The sequence below is a fragment of the Vulpes vulpes genome, chromosome 2, assembly GCF_048418805.1.
Source record: "Vulpes vulpes isolate BD-2025 chromosome 2, VulVul3, whole genome shotgun sequence".
In the NCBI taxonomy this organism is placed as follows: Eukaryota; Metazoa; Chordata; class Mammalia; order Carnivora; family Canidae; genus Vulpes; species Vulpes vulpes.
The window spans coordinates 23,477,854-23,496,581 of record NC_132781.1 but is presented as its reverse complement, the minus strand read 5'-3'; the positions used below and the strand labels follow the sequence as shown (position 1 = coordinate 23,496,581).

The 18,728-nt window shown below is 58.3% G+C and overlaps 1 protein-coding gene across 24 annotated transcripts in view; it reads right to left on the bottom strand.

The window, feature by feature from the left end:
- SRCIN1 (SRC kinase signaling inhibitor 1) overlaps positions 1–18,728 on the bottom strand; it is a 65,563-nt gene that overhangs the window by 20,913 nt on the left and 25,922 nt on the right. For 11 of the 24 annotated variants that reach the window (XR_011999695.1, XM_072747358.1, XM_072747371.1 and 8 more), the window contains 7 exons: positions 17,396–17,697; positions 14,187–14,285; positions 7,535–7,558; positions 3,644–3,839; positions 2,791–2,989; positions 2,278–2,371; positions 858–1,768 (listed from right to left, as the gene is read on the bottom strand). Coding sequence is in view for 23 of the 24 variants with exons in the window: in XM_072747358.1 (XP_072603459.1) it covers positions 858–1,768; positions 2,278–2,371; positions 2,791–2,989; positions 3,644–3,839; positions 7,535–7,558; positions 14,187–14,285; positions 17,396–17,697 (1,825 nt within the window). In the remaining variant the exon portion in view is untranslated. The remainder of the gene's footprint in view (positions 1–857; positions 1,769–2,277; positions 2,372–2,790; positions 2,990–3,643; positions 3,840–7,534; positions 7,559–14,186; positions 14,286–17,395; positions 17,698–18,728) is intronic. The other 13 variants (XM_072747378.1, XM_072747374.1, XM_072747357.1 and 10 more) reach the window with 5 other exon arrangements.

Sequence of the window (18,728 nt, the reverse complement as noted above, 5' to 3'; positions counted from 1 at the left end):
TGGCCCCACCCAGGCCTCTCTGTGCCTCTACACATGTTTTCCCCCTTCCTGGCATTCCCCCCCCCCCCCCGCACCTCCTCCCTGAAGCCATCCCAGAGCCCCAAAAGCTTTAAGGAATCCCTCCTCCCACACCACCTATTTACCCTCCCAAGGGAAGTGCAAGTATTTCTTAATGTGTCACCCCCACTAGACAAGGCAGGAACCAGGTTTGCCCAACGTGGCATCCACAGTGCCCAGTGCAGTGCCTGGCACACAAGCCACAAGAGAGCTGTGTGAATGTGAATTGCTTCTCCTCATCTCTCAGCAGCACTGCCTGAAGACAGAAGAGGATAGGTCAATGCTCTGGTTACCTCCTCCAGCCCTGCACCCTTAGGACGGAGCTGAATAATGGGCAAGAGTTCCCAGCTTGGAGGCTACCTAATAGCAGGTGCTTCTCTCCCCATCCCTATTTCTTACCAGCACCCCCTCCCCAGTGGACTTCAGCTGACCTTGTGCTGGACAGCTCTCGTGGCTGCAAACTCTGAGCAGGAAAAGCACTAGAATGCTGGTTCAACCTCAATTTTAGTTGGGGAAACTGAGGTTCAGGGAACGGATGCAAACCCAGGTCTCCAGAAATCTTGTCTGAGGCCCTTTCATCCAACCCCCAGGTCTTGCAGTAGGAAGAATAAAGGCATGTCCATCTCTCCAGTGCCTTCCCTGCCATATCCAAAGTACTCCCGTGAACCCCCAAGAGTGCTACCGGCCTACAAAGGACTCTGGGGCCTCACAGTCCAGTACACAATCCTGCCACAGCTCTGCAGAGTCCCCTCTCCCCACCCCATCCCCAACAACCCTAAGGCCTCGTGAGCGACCCTCACCTGGTCTCCGTGTCCTTGGCTGGCACTGGCGGCCCAAACCCAACGAGGGGGCGCTCCCCAGGCCCGGGGAAGAGCTCGGGCGGGGGAGCTCCGGCCGTCGAGGAGCCCCCCGTGCTGCGGGTCTTGCCTCCCGGGCTCTCTGCGAAGACCGACGAGGAGCCCGAGTCTTTGCGGAAAGACTGGCGCACGGGCGAGCCGCGGCTGGGCGGCCCCGAGTAGGGGCTGTGAGGAGGCTGGGGGCCCCCGGGGGGCGCCGCCACGTCGGCCAGCTTCTGCGGCGACGAGGGCGGCAGGCGGAAGCCGTAGCCGTCGCCGTAGAGTGGGCCTCCGCCCGCCGCCTTGTACAGCGAGTCCTCCAGGTCGGACTGCAGCGCGGCGGCCGAGTAGGTGCTGAGCGAGCGCACCGAGCCGCGCTTGTAGAGGCCGCTGGCGCCCGGGTAGGCGAACGGGTCGCCGGCGGCCGCGGCCAGGCTCAGGCGGCCCTCGTGGAGCAACCCGTAGGGGTCGGCGTAGAGGCCCTCGCCCTTCACCAGCACCATGCCGCCCGCCTTGCCTGCCAGGTCCTCGTCCGGCTTCACGTCGCGCCGCTCCAGGATGGCGCTGGGGCTGGGGCTGACGCCCTGGGCGGCGGGGGCGCCCCCCAGCCGTTCGGCCGCGTGGTGCACCGGGCTGCCAGCGTAGGAGGGCGGGCGCCCCCCGGCGTAGGACAGGCGCGAGCGCGACGGCGAGCCCGACTGCAGCCCGGATGGGAGCCCCGACGGGAGCCCCGACGGGAGCCCGGATGGCAGCCCGGATGGCAGCCCGGACGGCAGCCCCGGGGGCGGAGAGCTGGACGCCAGGTGCGGCGCTGGCGACAGGTTGTTGAGACGCCGTGTGGGCGACGACTCCCGCGAGGCATACACCATCTCTCTCTGTGCAGAAGACAGCCCCCAGAACCCCACAGGGTTGGTCACAAAGGGGATCCACTGCACCTTGCTTAAGGAGCCAGCATCTTCCCCCTGGCTCTTAGGAAGTCCCTTCTATTCTCTGCCTTCCCTTGCTCTTGCTGCATTTAGGCCCCTTACCAATCAGGGCCTCCAGCATGGAGGAAGAAGTGGCAGATGGAGAGGCCCTAAAGGGGCAACCGGCGGCCCACCCTTTGGTGAGGGCTGGGGAAGCAAGAAGGGAAGCAGTGGTTCCTGATAGAGGCCTCCTACAATGGTCTGGGGGGGGTGGGGGGAATCCTAAATGGATAGGAGGGCAGCATGGCAGATGAGGGGAGGGACCCCTCCATGAGCACAATTAGTAGAAGCCATACTCTGCTTCAGCATCTATGTTCCCTGCTCCAAAAACTGGCCCTGATCCCTGTTGACAAGTAACTAGACTCTTGGACCCCATCTGCACAGCCTCCCCAATGCCCTAGGGGAAGCCCAAGCCATACCCGGAGGTCCCCGTTGGTAAGATGTGAGCCAGGGAAAGCGGCATAAAGAGGCTCCTTCCTATAGATCTTGATAATACTTCGGTCCTGGATGTCCCTGAGGGGAAGGGGAAAATGAAATGGGTCACCATCCCTCAGCCCTGCGATTAGGAGAGGTAGCTACTACAGGAAGAGGGAAGAGGGGTGGCAAGAAGGGCCAAGAGCCCCAACCTCTTCCTAGCTTCTTCTCAGTGCCTCAGACTGCCTGCCACCAACACACAGCCAGAGGCCTCCACCTCACCCACCCCCTCGGCCTCAGGAGCCAATGTCAGGTTAGCTCAAGCCAAAATCAGCCAACAGGGGTGGATGATTTAGAGAGGACAGGGCAGGAGGGTGGGGGTAGGGAATGACGGGGAAGGAGAGAGGAAGGGCTGAGGCTGGGTCAGGAGGGGGCTGGAGAGGGAAAGGCCTGCGGAGTGGAGACCCCCTCGCAGGAGGAGCCTGGGGAAGCCCACCCCTCCCCGGGGCCACGCCCACCGGACGTCTTCCAGCTCGTAGAAGACGTTGCGAGCCTCGTCCTTGATGAGAATGGCGGTGTTGGGCGACTTCAGCATGCCCATGGTGAGCTTCTGCGGGAACATGTGCGCGATGAGCGCGTGTAGCGTGTCCAGGCTGCTGACCTCGTGCGTGATGTGCACGCGCCGAGTCTCCTCCCCGAACTGCAGGAACAGCACCCCTGCGAAGGAGATGACACCTTCGCTGTCAGAGCCGCTGCCGCCACCGCCACCGCCACCGCCACCGCCACCGCCACTACCGCCAGCACCACGCCGGCCAGGAGAGCGAGGGGGGCCTTCGGGAGCCGCGCTGGTCCTGCAGAGGCAGGGTCTGAGGCCCGACGGGGCCCCGGAATGCAGGTGCACCCAGGCACTCCTCATGCCGATGTCCCCTCAAGGCACCTCCTCAACTCCAAGCAGGTAGGAGCCTGGACGAGGAAATGGAACTGGGGACAGGAGCAGGAGCGGCAGAAACAGAGGTAGTCGCGGCAGAAACAGAGGTAGTCGTTGCGAGGGGGAGAGAGGTGAGCAAGAGGGGGAGGCTGCTGAAAGGAGTGAGGGAGAGAGGAGGCCAGGAGAGAAAGGGATAGGGCAGGGGCTGCTGAGGGAGGGCAGGGGAAGGAGAGAGGAGGGCTGGGAAGAGAAGCTGAGGAGGGAGAGGCCCCAAGGGGAGGAGACTGCTGGGGGCGGGGGTGGGCAGGGAGGTGGGAATGAGGTGCTGGAAGGGAGCCAGGGGTTCGTTGAAGGAGAGCTGGAGTGGTGAAGAGGGTTCCAGAGTGAGCCAAGCAGAAGGAGGGGCCCGTGGCCAGGAGGAGGGTGGACCAGGCGAGCAGTACCTGGTGAGCGCAGCTTGGTCTGGCTGGCTGAGCGGGAGAGGGGCAGGCTCTGTCGGAAGCGGTTCATCCTACTGAAGCCCAGGGGCAGCTCCGCCTCCGACATGGTCTCCAGCGACTCAGCCGAGGCGTATGACAGCTTGGCTGCCTGGTCTGCCAGCCCCGGCTGGGCTCCCTGAGTGTGGCGTGAGCTGCGGGTCTGCAGGGGCAGGGCAGGATGAGAGGAGTCAAATGGGAGCCTCTCTGCTTAGCCCATTGCCTCTATCCAGGCCCAGGGAACCCCTGCCAGCCAGTCTCTCTCTCTCTCTCTCTCTCTCTCTCTCTCACACACACACACACACACACACACACACACACACACACACACACGGGTCTCGGTCTCCTGGATTCCAGACTCGCTGTGTGGCTACAGGAGAGTTCCCCAACCCTTTAGGGCTTTGGCCTCCCTGGGACACCCAGCAGGTAAGGAGTGGGCAAAGGCCTCAGGCACCCTGGGAAGCCAGACAAGAAACCATCTGAGCAGGAGCCAGGGCACGCCTGCTATTTTAAGCTTCCAAAGAACAACAACAACACAAATTTGTCACTGAGGTGAGCAGCAGAATCGTTGCGCAAATTGGGGCATTAGTTCCAGACATTAATTAAGCGGCGGGTTTGAGCGGCGAATTTATCCTTTGTGGAGTTCAGAGGGTTGGGTGGGGGCAGGAAGCAGGGCCCAGTGGAAGCAAAGAGAACTAACCCAGCTCAGGGAGCCATGGGCCCTCAGAGAGGAGTGCAAAGTCTTTGACCTAGGGTGACTAGGAGAACCATCCCGAAGCTGGTTTCAAACAGACTCTACCTACTACATGCAATGCGCATGCTAAGCCTGGTATGATCCATGTGAGCACCCGGCATATGTGTCTGACCTCAGCCCCTCTCTGCAAGGCACATGCTGCCCACAGCCAACTGGCCTGGCTTGCCTCCTAGAAAGGCCTACCCCAGTACCCAGCATGGCAGCCCCTTGCCCTGAAGCTATAGCCAAAGGTGATATCTGGCTGGGGCTAGGGAGGAGTGTCACTCAGGGACAGTCCCCTGTCCTGGGGACAGCTTGATCACTCTCTCCTTGAGGGAGTGGTCACCATCATTTCAGTTACACTTTAAGACTCTACTTTTGGCCGTAGCTGGGGCCATGGCTCCCGCCATTCTGCCCCAGCCCCTTCCCTTAAACCTGGATGCTCAGATACTCTTGCATTTCAGGGAGAAGATACTAAGTCAGATCTGTTTTATGTACATTCTATGTTATGTGCAATATATACATATATGGATTATATATGCATATATTATCAAGAAAAAAAATCATGTCGCCCAATTGTACTTTTCTATAAAACACGTTGCCTATTTTTAACAACAAATCCCTTGACTCCATTAACATTGGTGAAGTCGGGGTTGAGACAGAGCTTTCTCTTTTACACATTTCTTTGCTGGGTGAATTTCACACAATCAGAATATACCACTTTTATAATAAAAATAAAGTAAAAGTATCTCTAAAAAGGAATCATTTATTCTCCTCAGCTCTTTCCTTCCCCAAATCCTGATTAGCCCCTAATTAATCTCCATCTTCATATTAACTCAATTTAATGTTCCAATTGGATTAGCACTCTAGAAAAGAGAGAGCATCTTCCTCTGACGGGCAATGTGCCCAGCCGTCCCCAATGTGGCCTTGAAGAATTGGAGATGCGGAAGGTCAAATTTAGAGACCTCAGAGGGGCCAGTCCCAAGCACAATGCCTTGACCAGTGAGTGGGTATGGGTCTGGGGAGGAGGGAGGCAGTGTAGGAAGGAGGCCCAAGTGGAGAGTGTCTGTGCCCAGACTCTGGACTCTGTGGCTCAGCTCTAGGTTGATCACCAGTGCCAGCCGGTGCCCCCTTCTCTCACCTTCAGCCCTGAAGCAGGCCTGGTCTGGTGATCATGAGGTTGCCAGGCAACTGGAAGGCCAGTGGTTGCCAGGCTGATGTGGATGAAGGGCTACAGAATTCAGGCAGAATGAAGCAGCTAGCAGGGAATGAAGGGGGTGGTCACAGTGCTGGGGGACACAAGTGAGGTGCCAGTAAGAAGATAGAACAGGGGCCAGAATGAAGGGGGGTGGGCAAGGATCCTCGGAGCTGCTGGCTGCAGAAGAGGCAGGACCCTGTCCAGGCAATCCAGGGAGAAGAGTTGCCCACATTCCTGCCCTGCTAGTACTGGTCTCCATCCTGGCCCTCTGCGCACCTTTCCATTCTCACAGCCTTTGTAGAAAACCCTCTTGAGAAGAGAGAAAGCCCATTAGCACTTCTCTCCAAGTCCTGGGCTGAGTCAACAGGGCAGAAAAAAGTGAGACATCCAGGGCTTCCTGTCTATGAGGGAGATGGCAAGAGAATAAAACGGTAATCCAAGCAGAGCTCTCCAAAGATAGGAGGGGGCTGCTGTGCATGGCAGTGCGCAAGGAGGCTGCTGTGGGCAGCAGTGCACGCCTGGCACTGGAGGTATTCCAGTGAGGAGCCGATGACTCCTGGCCGGAGATCAGGCCGAGGGAACCTTGAGTGGGAACAGTCAGACTAGGATCTGAGGTTCCCAAAGGCTGTCCATAGGGGGACAGAAACCCTTGGGAACTTTTAAAAATGTTCTTTCCGGGACCCCACATTTACTGAATCCAAATCTCTGGGGCGTAGGGCCTGGTGTTCAAGATTTCTGACAAGTTCTCAAGGTGATTCTGATTTGGGAATCAAGTCAGTGTCTGTGATTCTAACAGCCCATGCAGTAAGCTACCATGTCAGGCTCACCATGAGCCAGGCACTGTGTTTAGGATGTGCAGTATCTCTTCTATCTTTACAACAACCCCATGATGCAGATATTATTGTTCCACTTTACAGAGGAGAAACTGAGGCCCAGGGGATTATGAAATTTGCCCCAGGTCACCCAGCTAGTTAGTAGCAGACTGGAACTCACCACCAGCCTCTGGGACCCATGCAATGAACCATTACATTCTACTGCTTCCTCCCAAAAAGGTTGTGTGCCTGACATAATAAGTCTATGATTCTGTGATTTCTCTGATGCAAGGACTTCTCTCTGCGAGCATGCTCGCAAATAAGATGCTTGGTGCAGAATGGTACCTGGGGTGTTGGGGATAGAAGGCTTCCACCATGTCACAATGCCTGGGAGTTGGAGGGCTGGAGACTCTGGGACAGAGTGGCAGCCTAATTTGGCTCAGTTCTGAGCCCGGGGTGCCAGGGAAAGTAGGGAAGGCACCTGAGGGTGCTCCCCCAGGGTTCAGCGGGATGCCCTCGAAGAAGAGAAGAGAGCTTTCCAGCTGTGGACAGCCCAAACCGTCCAGGGGAGGCAGGAAGGCACTCATTCCTGAGCTCAGCCCTCCATGTGGGCAACAGGTTTGGGGTTCAAGGCTGTGAGTCTCTTGCCTGGCACTGACCAGCTCCCCAAAGGGCCAAAGTAAGAAGGGGATGAGGGGCCCATCATAGTCACAAGACCTCCCTGGCAGATGAAGGCTGAATTCAGAGAAGAGGGCCCTCCACCAGATCATGGGATCCAGGTCCCTACCTTGGAGCCAGCAGTGTCTCCAGGTGGGAGTAAATGTGAGGCAGCCTCTCTCATTCCAAAATGCCCCTCCCAGTCTGGGAAAGCCTAAGTACTCCCAGCCCAGATCCCCAGCAGAGGTGGCCCAAACTCCCACTCTGGATCCTCGAGCCCCTGGCAGGCAAGCCCAGACTCTCTCGAAAGCAGCAGCCACAGCCTGCAGCCCCAAAGCCCACCGCCCACACCAGAAGGTCCCGTGCAGATGCACACCCCTGTGCAAAGCATGTGCAGGGAGGGCCAGGGGCAGGAGGGCACATGCAATGGTCACGGAAGCAGAAGCACACGCACTGACCTTGAAACTCCAGTAGTTTGGCTGCTGATGGAAATAAGAGAAGACATGGTTATGCAGGGAGGGGGCCACAAGGGGAGAGAAGGGGCAGAAATGGGTTAGAGACCCTCTGAGCTCAGCACTTAGCCCTGGGAGGAGGGCCCTCCGCCCTCCCAGGAGCAGGAAGGAAGCAGTATCTGGTACATCCCATCCTCTACTGAGACCCAGGCGAGACCTGAGTGGGCTCCAGGCTCACTGGTGGGGACAAGGGAGAGCCATTCCAGATGTTCACAAGCCACCCATTCTAGTCATGGTAACTCAGAGAGTTACAGGTAGGAAAAGTGCCAAAGGCCATGATATGGGGAACCCATGAGACACGGGCAGAGATGAATCGGAGCTGTGGGGTCAGAGAAGGGGCATCTGGTTGTGACAGGCCCGGGGAAAATTCCCAGAAAAGGTGACATCTGGGCTGGGTCTTGAAAAATGAGCACCTGGAGATTGAGAGGAAAGGTGCACTGAGCAGAGGGGACAGTGCGGCAAGTGCCCAGGGGCAGGCAGGCAGAGATTGTGTTGAGGGAAGAGTCACCAGGCCAGTCTGGCTGGGCTGCAGACTCTGGGAAAGTAGCGGATTGAGCCGCGAAGAGGGACTGGGGCCAGCTGGGTGGGCTTCAATTTGGACTTGACAAGGTGGACAGGCAGAAAGCATCTGAGCGAAGCTCCAGTGAGGTCATTGCAGGAGTCCAGGGGGGTCAAAATGGGAGGGAGGGAGTGGATGAGGGAGGCTAGGGGCCAAGGCCAGGGCAGGGAGGCCTGTGTACCATGATGGGCCGGGATTACAGAGCCAAGTGGACAGCTACCAGTCACTTCACAGTACTGGGCAATGAATGCCATGCCATGAGGAACAAGGGGAGCTGTAGAGACTGGGAGTATGGGCAACGTCCTATAGCCAGATAGACGAAAGAGGAAGACTCCTTGTACCCCTAGAGTAGGGCACCTGAGGTTCCTCCTCATTCACAATAACCTAGGGTCACCCTGTCTTCCCTAGAGACCAGAAGGCCCTTCCAGATGGCTAAGGACAAGGAAGGAAGCCCAGAGGCTGGACTGGTTCTTGGCAAAGCTGAAGGCACCCTGCTGACCGGTGCCAACCTCAGCAGGAAGACAGAGGCAGCAGATGGCCTGGCACTGGGGTGCCTGGCACAAGCAGACAAAATTCCCAGGCCTCAGAGCCACAAGCAGAGAAGAGGGACAATGAGGGTCCCTGATAGGGGAAGGACATCACAGAGGGGCATCCCCGTGCCACCTGAATGCCTTTCAGAGTCAGAGAGCAGTTGGACAGGGGCTGAGTCGAAGGGCACAGCTGGGATGGAGGCTTTACCTGAGTTAGAGCTTTAGGGTGGGGGTGATGCCAGGCTTGGGCTGGGATGAAGAGGTTCACTCACCAGGGCCATCCCCATCTGAGCTACATTCCCACCTCTTTCCCCAGCATTGGCTCCAAGAAACACAAAAGATAGACTTGTGCCAGGCAAGGGAAGGGGACTGAAAGTCTGTGCTCCGGTCAAGGCCTAGGACAATCTATGGACACGTGCCACTCCCATGGGTGCCAGGGGATGCCCACAGGTGCTGAGGGGAGGAGAGGCAAGAGCCTGGAATGTCTGCCTGCGGCCATGGGAAGGGAGGGGTGGCAGAGGGAGTGGACACGTTGGGGGCAGACAGAGCCAGGCAGAGGGCATGGGAAGGTTTATGATAAGAGTCGTGTCTGCAGCCCCGGCAGTGATGGACGGCTCTGCAGAGAAGGCCGCTGTCCCTCATCTACCACCACCATTACGCAGTGTACACACAGGCCACCCACCGTGCCCAAAACACACAGACCCCACACCGCCAAGCTGAGCACAGACTCTCAGACATCCTCAGCTAAGGACATCGCCAGAGATACACCCAGAGCAACAAAAACACACTCACAAAGGGACACAAGCACTTGGAGAGAAGCCTCCATGGTTCAGAAACAACCCCAGAAACTTGGAGACAAAGATTTTCATACAGAGACCAGCCCCACACAGACACAAACATGCATCCCTCCCACCAGACCCTGACTTGCTCACATACACTCGACTCCACTCACAGAAACACAGAGGCACCAGTACCATTCACCTGCGCTCTAGCCTCCCCCAGAGTCACAGAAACACACAGAGACATGGATACCATTCACACATGTACGCACACACACACCTCAGCTGCAGAAACACATAAAACAGTACCCACACAGTATATACACGTACAAAGAGAAAATCCCTCCTCCCACAACTAGCCAGGTCACAGAGCCTCTGGCCACCTCGGCCACCGTCCCAGGCCTATGACACCCCAGACATCATGGGTTAGGTAGGTTAACTCCTGATTCAAGAGACAGAAGATGCCCCACCCCGACCCAGCCCCCAGTGCCAACACATCAGACTCAGTATGTACAGATGGTCGAAGCCACCTTGCACCACTGGGGCCTGGCCACAGCCGCACAGGCCTGCCTCAGACTCCCAAGACTGGGCACATCCATGGAGCAGTTAGACCTGGAAGGGAGGGGTCACTAGCTGGGGACAGGAGAGAGGACCGCGTAGCATCAGTGCCACAAGAAAGCCAGCAAGCCCCACTAGAGGGTAACAACAGAAGAGTTGCTGCACTTGGGCTTGGCAAACTCATGGTAAGGCTGAGATCAGACTTCTGAGACTTTAGGCCCTGGCCCATAGAGCACACTGAGTAGGTCCTAGCCCCTCTGGCCTCTCTGGAAAGTGGGAGGAAAGATCCTCCTTTATGTTGGCCCCACTAGGAATAAGACACATGGTCTCCTGGCAACTCAGTGTCTTTGGGGGGATGGGGGGAGACAACTGGGGAGAAGTCATTAGGAATGCTGTCTGTCCTCTGTTGCTGTCTCTTTCCAGGGTGTTAAACCCAAGGGACAGCCTTGGGTCACTGAGAGCAGAGGAGGAGCTCTTAGCACCCCATTGGCTAAGGTGAAGTTCTCCCCATCCAACCTCCTCACCCTTTTCCTAGTAGTCTGGTCCTCCTGTGTACCTAACACAATGCCTGGTATGTAGTAGGCCCTCAACAAATATTTGACCATGAATGAAGGCGAAGGAAATAGGACCAGCCCATAGGAGGAGGGGGATGTCTCTGAATACGCTCCTCTGGCACCACTCCCGCCATCTCCTGGCACCCAGCGTTGCTCAGCCTTCTAGGCCTTTTCCCTGGGAGTTTCCTAGCACCAAAAACCCCCTGGAAGGAGGGCAAAAGACAAGAAGAGCCCAAGTTGGCCTCTCTTCCCCAGCAAAGCTCTCCCATACCAGACAGAAACTCTCCCCCTCCCCCATACTCAGGGAGTGGTCTCCCCTTCCCAGAGGACAGTGAGAAGGTGGAAAAAAGAAAGGTTTGAGTGGGAGAGCCCTTGCCGAGGGCGATCACTTGTAGGAAAGAGTCTTACAGGAGCAGGGAGCAAAATGAGAGGTGTTCTAAAGGATTAGACTTGGAAGCCAACCATTCACTCTAGGGACAAGGCTTTCAGAAATGAGGGAGGGGGAGCTTCCCAGAGACCCAAGAAAGCGAGGCCAGGGAGTCCTCCAACTCCTCGGTGAGAAGAGGAAATAGCTTCTTCCCTCTGGGGGCTGAGGAGTTAACCCCTGCCCTTCCTCACCCCAGTGCCCTTAGTGGGGTTCTTCTCTCCCCCTGCAGCTGATCCTTCCACCCCCCTTCCCGGCACCAGCCCTGGGAGGGGCGGGTCCTAGCCCCCCACCCCCCACCCCCGGGGAGCCCAAGCCCAGTCAGCCCCGGTCCTGCTTCCCGGGTCTCTCCCTTCCTCTTCAGGCAGGCATCCCCCCTGTAGGCTAGGTGAGTGGCGTGACCCCTCCTTGACCTCGAGCCCAGACGACGACGCACTCCTGGGAGGGAGGACAACCAAATAGGTCGCACCTCTGGCTCCTTATCCCTAGGCTCCGCGTGCACCGGCGCACACACCCACCTCTCAACTCCTGCGAACACGCGTCCACGTAAACAGGCGCCCCTCAGCCTGGGGCTATCTAACGGGCCCCCGCGTGGCCAGCCTCCCACCACCCCGCACATGCACGACCCTCCCCCCATGGCACCCTCATCTCCTCCCCCTCCCCGGTGCAGAGCGCGTGGAGGGGGGCGGCACTGCGGGACCTGCGCGGCGCCGGGGGCAAGGGCGCACCCCAGGAAGGTCATGACTTTCGGAGATTGGGGGAGAGGGCGCCAGCCGCATTTTGGGGTGGGGGGGCCGGCCCACGCGGAAGGCGACGAACACGGTGGGGGAGGGGTGGGGGCGTTTCTGGGGACTGGGAACCGCAACGGCCTGCCCGCCTCCCATCCCCGGACCGCCCCTCGGAGCCGCGGGGCCGGCCCCCATCCCCGTGCCCCACCGCCCGCGGAACCCCGGCCGCGGCCCCGGCCCCCGCAGCCGCTCCTCCTTACCTGCGGCCACAGGTGTACGCGCGGGGCCCCCAGGCCCAGGTCCCGCGTCAGGCGCGGGAGGGAGGGCGGCCCCCTACTCCCACCCGCCCGGGCTCTCCCCGCCCCCGGCTGCCTCCGCAGCCTCCGCCGCCGCCGCCGGTGCCCTTTGCTGCAATGCGAGAGCCGCCGCCGCCGAGCCGGCCCGGGCCCCGGTCGCCCCGGTAACCGCGACTCCACCTGGCGCGGCGCGGCGCGCCGCCGAGCACATCCTCTCTCCGGCCCCCTCCCCCGGCGCGGCCCAGCCGGCGCAGCCCCGCCGAGGATCGGCGGAGGCTGGTGGCTGCGTCGCCGCGGTCACCCGATACGCCGGCCGGCCGCCCGGGACTCGGGTTGCAGAAGGAGGGAGGGAGGTTAGGCAGCCTGGTGGAAGCGGGGGAGGGGCTGCGGCTCGGAGTCTAGGCTCTGGTCCTCTCCCAGGGTCCTCTTCAGCCTCCCACTCCCAAAGGTCTGGCCAAGGGGTGGGGGGTGGGGGAGTGTGTCCTGCCTCCTGACCTGTCACCCTCTGAGATCATGGCCTCTCCCCATCAGGGTGTCAGGGTGCACTGCTCCCCTCCTCAGCTGTCCTGTGACTCAATCCCCAGCTAAGTCTGGGAGGCCTAGGACGCCTGAGCTTCCCCGATGGCCTCTGACCCTGCTCTGCTGTGCAACTCTGGCATTTGCTGACCATCTCTGATCCTACACTTTACATAAAGGAGCCTCAGACTCCGCCATGGAGGTGTGATGAGTACCAAGCAGCAAGTGATGACAAGATCCTATGAACGTCCGCTTTCCTCTGTAATCACAAAGCCCTGGGGTCAGGATCTCCTCAAACTCTGATGGAATTTCCTCCATCAGAGCAAATCCCAGATGCAGACAGGCCTAGAGCCCCATGACCTAGGACAACTGACCTCACCAAGTTCAGCCTCATGCCTCTCCATCATCCCAACCATATCTAGTGCCAAGACATGTCATCTGGAGAGGGCCTCTGTATGTCCCAGGCACATCGCACCTGTCCACAGCCCCATCACCATTCCTGTCCCAGCCCCCTTTTTGGTCTCCACTTGCACTTGGCCACTTAGGACAAGTCTGTCTCACTTGCCATCCAGCCTTGGGGGCAGACACACCTTGGTTCCCCAAAGTTCAGTCAAGATGGAGCTGAAAGCCAAAAAGGGAAGTGGGCGGAATGCCCTGTGGGTGATGCCAAGTGTGCCAATCTGTTGCCAGACTTGAGTTACACTCCGCTAAAACGTCCGTGCTCAGGAGCCTCATCCTTTCCTAGGCTGTCACATCTATCCTTCTGATCCTTCTTGAAAAAGTCAAGCCTTGCTACCTGTCCCCAGGGGCAGTAGGGTATGTGAGAAAATGAAGCCAGTACCCATTCTACCCCTTGGACTCCTCTTTTCTGTGTCTCCTCTGCCTCCTACAACTGAGCACCCTCAAGCCAAGGCCCCCTCTTCAGGGCTTGCCCCCTCCCTGGCTGCAACTCAGACTCCCTGGCCCTTCCTCCCTGCTGGGGCCCCAGATGCCTCTTTTTCTCCCCATGGCAATATCCAGGCCTGAGCTGGAAGCCCAAGCCCTGCCTGAGTGTGTCCCTGTCTGAGCTGAGATCTGTCTTCCCACCAGGGAAACTGAGGCTTGACGAGGAATCAGGGAACAAATTCAGAACAAATGGCTAGATGCCAAAGTCCTCTGAAAAATTGGAAACTAAGTCTTGAACATACCAAGAAAGGTAATAGAGAAACATTGTGAAGAACTTCCTGATGGTGAGACCTCAGGGGAACGAACGCTAGGTCCACTCAGAGATGGAAAGATAGGGTGGGGGGCATCTGGGACTGAGGTGGTCTGCAGGGGGATACAGAGCATAAGAGTCTCCTGAAAACCAATAGGATGAGGGTGGATACTCCTGTTCAAAGGAGGAAAGAATCCAAATTTTTTTTTTCAAAACTTGATATTCCCCTTCAAAAATTCCTTCCCCAAAGACAAACCTTTAGGGAGGTAGTGGCAAGAATTAGACAATCAGGAGGGAGTACAGGGCTTAGGAGTCCTCTGAAATGGGGGGGGGGGGGGTCCTACATAAGAGAAAGGAATGCAAAATTAAAATCCTAGATATCCCCCCTCCAAAAAAAGTGTTCCCCCAAGCCAAACTCTGCCAGGGTTTGGGGGGCATGGGGGTTTGTGCATGACTCACCTGGGCCGGCTGGCCAGCCCCGGAGGGGGCGGAGTCGCCATGGAGGTGGGAGCAGAGGGAGCTGAGGAGGCACACGGGGTCCACGGTCCAGCCGCCAACCTGTGTGTGCGAAGGGGGGGACACCCCATTAGGGGGAGCGGGCAGGAGCCGCTGGGAGACTGTGATGGGCCAGGGAGGGACATTTCTGGGGCAAACTTTGGCATACCCCAGAGGGACCCTGCAACACTGGCTAGTCCCTTTCCGAGGGTGGATCTCTAACTAGAGCCCCTGGTCTGTTTCTCATTGTTTCTCTTCTGCCTGACTGGGAGATCCCTGAGCCCTGGAGAGGGCCTCCTCCATCAGATACTCCTGAATTTCTTTTCTTCAGTTCTTGACTGCCTCCCCGGATGCTCTGCCCGGGAGCTGTTCCTCACCTGTCGGCTCCTCCAGCTCCTCTCCCTCCGCACTGAAGATGTCATCTCCTACCTCACAGAGATGGGAACCATTCCGCAGGGGTCCTCACCCCCATGTGCCACTGTACTAACAGCACCTCTTTCTTCCCTGCCATCTCCCACCCCAGGGCCACCCCACACCTAAGGCTTGAAACCCATCACCTCCTGATTTCCCTCTTCTCCACAGCCCTCTCCCACCTCGGCATCCCCAAATCCATTAATCTTCATTCATCCTGCTGACATTCACCCAGCGGGCACTATCCTTAGGCGCCAGGCCCTCCTTGGCCAGGGAACCGCCTGTAGGTCTTACCCACTCACACTCTACCGGGGGGAATGAATGAGTGAATGAACAAAGGAATGAATTTGTGAGCGAGTTGCTGTGCTTTGACTCATCTAGTAGAGGAGTATTTGCTGAGTATTTGCCTCTCTGTGCCAGCGAATTTGCCAGACACGTCTGAGGCCCTTAGACACACCCCCACCTTCCCTCTTGGGCCTGCTGCCCCTTGAGGCCATCACCCCTTCTACATCGTTTTATGGCCAAAACTCCCAGACAGATCTGTGTCCCAGGTCGTGCTCTCTCACCACCTCCAAACGCCTCAACCCCTAAAACGAGCCATGACCTCGCCACATCACAAGAAACGAGGGGTACCCTCCAGACCCACAGATCACATCCAGTCCTAATGGCTGTTTCTCACTCCCCAGCGCTGCCCCCACAGCTTCTGAAGTGCAAGTGGTCCTCCTGCTGGGCCTTTCTCTTCTTCCTCATGACGGAGAGAATGTTCCTGGCTCCTCCTCCCCACTTTCATGGAACTCTCCCCTCTCAGACTCCATCCTGCCTTGGTGGCCAGCCTTATGCCCCAAGTCCCACTGCCATTCTGCCTTGATCATCATGCTGAAGCTGTGGTCCCTTCAGAGCCTGGGACTCTGAAGGGACCACAGCTTCAGCATGAAGGGCATGTACGTATGGCACGCCTGATGGACATCCCTGCTCTGCAACTCACCTCCCATATTGCTGTCTCCCACCCCCACTCTCAAAGTGTCCCTCCCACCCTCTTATTTCTCCCAGGGCACCACATCTCCCTGCTACCCAGGTTTTCTGTCTTTGGCTCCTCCGTCCAGGCAGCAAACAAGCTTTGCTCAACTTCCCCATCTTTTCCCTTAGTCCTCCCTAACACATTCTCTTCCCCCCCCCTCCTTCCCCTCCCTCCAGTCCCCCTTTTGTCCTCTCCTATTCACCATCCAAAAACAACCACAGCCCTCCTAGCTGTCACCATCTGGCTCCACTTTTCCAGTCTGCCCCCACATCTCCCACTGCCTCCCGCCCTGAGCCTTCTGCACCAGCCAGGTGGGTCTCTGTACCCATCCCCAGACCGACTCAGAACCATGCTCACTTCCCATCTTCCCAGCTCCTAAAGCAGCATGCTCTTCCTCGATGCCCATTCACACCCTTTTCATCCTTCTAAGCCTCATTTAGATACCTCTTCCTGTAGAAAACCTTTCCTGACCAGGCCTGCCTGCCTAGTGTCCCCTTCTCTAAACCCTCTACTGACTGTGCCCTTCCCACTCAAGTGTAACCATCCTTTCCCCCACCTCCAGATCACAAATGCCCCTGCCCCTCCTCCCAAGCCAGCACACCAGAAGGAACCCACTGAGAGGGGCTCCCTGAGGGTGAGGGCCGTATCTCCAACTGCAAGTCTCCCTTATTCCAGCCAGAACTCTGCTCCCAGGAGGACCCTAAAGCTGGAAAAGGGAAAAGCAAGACAGAACTGGAGGTGACTTGAGGGGCGCCAATGTGTCCTTGTTCCCTTCTGTGACAATAGGAGTAGGGACACCCTTCCCCTTTCTTAGCCACACCCAGCAGCACGTAGAAGGGGGACGGAGCAAGACTGATACCCCCAGTCCCGACTGAAACAGTGTGGATAGGATGTACCTCCCTCCCCTCCTCTGCTTCTCCTGGAGTGTACAAGGCCTAGGTCTCCGCAGCCATCAAGGCATCTCGCCAATGTGATACTGTAGGCAGAAGGCTAGTCCCAAGAGAGAACTTTCCCACAGACAAGAAGGTGATACTTGGATGGAGAGGTGCATCCAGGCAACCAAGAATCTGGGAGAGGTTTACAAGTGAAGCATCCTACCCCACACAGAAGGAGGCAGACTCTGGTCCAGAAGCAAGGACCCCGACTCCTCTGTAAGGCTTATTGATGGCAGGAGAGAAACCAAGGCAGCCTCTAGCTCAAAGTCACACAGCGAGTCTTGGGGCGGAAGGAATAGGGAAGGAGGAGGTCAAAAGTCCCAGGAGTTGTGGGTTCTGTTCTTGCAGGGGCTGGGGGCACATCAGATCCAGCCTACTGAGGCTCCCAAGGGGGCCACATCCAGAGGTGCCACCCCAGTCTCAACTCCAGGTGGGCCGGGCCTTCAGGCTCCTAACAGTTGGTCCCCAAGACTGTTTCCTCTTCCTCCCCACCACTTCTTTGGCGTCCAAGACAACCTTCCCCCACTTCAGCCCAGTCCAACCGCCTCTCTGCCTCTCTGCCTCTCTGCCAGCGCTCCGCACTCCAGGACCGCAGGCAAAGGTTTGGAGGCTGAGCCCCCATCCCTTTCCTCCCCAGGCTCCAGAAAAGGCCAACCAGGGCAACTCCCAGACTGGCCCGCCCCTTCCTCCACCTCCTTCCTTCTAGCTCCCTCCCCAGATGCCTCTCTGAACAGGGAAGAGCCTGGGGCCGGGCAGCGGGGAGCACGGGCTCAGACCCCTCCCCAGCCCACAGCCAGCCCCCCACTCACCTGCTCTCGCATCCTGTCCTGCTGACCCCGCAGGGCCAGGGCGTGCTGGGGGTACTTGTTCTTCAGGTGGTCCATGAAGGCATCGCGCTTGCGGTCGGCGTCCGCCTTCTGGAGCCCGCTGAGCGCCTCCAGGCTCTGGGCGGCGATCACCGTGTGCCGCCGCTCGGACGTGTGCACTAGCCCCACGTTGGAGAAGCGCCGGCCCCCGCTGCCCGCGCCGCCCCCGCCCCCCAGGGTCCGGTACTCCCGCGGGTACTCGGCATCGTCCGCAGACAGCATAGGGGGGCTGCTCCGCTCCGGATCTGCGAGAGGGGAGAGGGCACGGCGGGGTCACCGGGCGCCCGGCGTGGGGCTGCCCAGCCCTCACCAGGGTCCCTGCGGGGGCGGGGCTGAGGCAGGGACTGCCCCCTGCAAGAGCAGGGTCCGACTTTGTGCTCTTTTCCGGGCGGCTTTGGAAGGGTAATGACTGCAGGGGGGTGCTGTTTTTTGAGGCCAAGGAGGGGTTGTACGCAGGGGTCCTGAACATCTCTGGCCATGCGTCCCCTTCCTCCTTCCTAGAGCTGGTGTGAGCAGGTGAGGGAAGGGGAGTTTCCTTTAGATGGTTCCTGAAAGATGTGGAAAGGAGCCTATTCAGTCTTCCTTTCAGGAGCATCCACTAAGGAGGGTGTGTGTGTGTGTGTGTGTGTGTGTGTGTGTGTACGTGCTAACCTCCTCCCTCAGACTAGCATGTCCAGGACACACTTGTCCTAAATGCAGGGGATTAGCTTGGAAAGGGGCCAGGACTAAGATGCCGGGGGCAGGAGTAATGGTGGAAGGATTTGGAGGCCCAGGGTCTGGGGCATGGGACCCCCACTTTTCCCTCCCTTCCCAGAGACAGACAGACAGACAGGGGAGGCTGGGTACAGAGAGGACAGTGAGAGAGAGACAGATTTGGGACAAACTCAAAGGAGAAAGAAAGCAGACAGAACAGCTCAAGCCCTCCCCCTGGGACCCTCCCTTTTTTCAGTCTCCCCTCCCAACACACACACACACACACACACACACACACACACACAAGTTCAAGACCTTTAAGGGATGCACAGGGGACAAAAGACAGTACAGAAGCAGAAAAAAAAAAAAAAAAAAGAGAAGGCCGGGGGTTGAGGTCCCCATGCAGAATTCTGAATCCTTTTCCCATATGCCCACCATCCCTGAGCTGCTGGCCTCACCAGGCCCAGCCCTGCTGTCTCCTGTCCTCCAGCCTCAAAGCTGACTTTACAGAGCCCCAGCAGGGGACAGTGATTCCAGAGCGCCACCCTCACCAGATGCCAGGTGTCTCCCCACTAGGAGACAA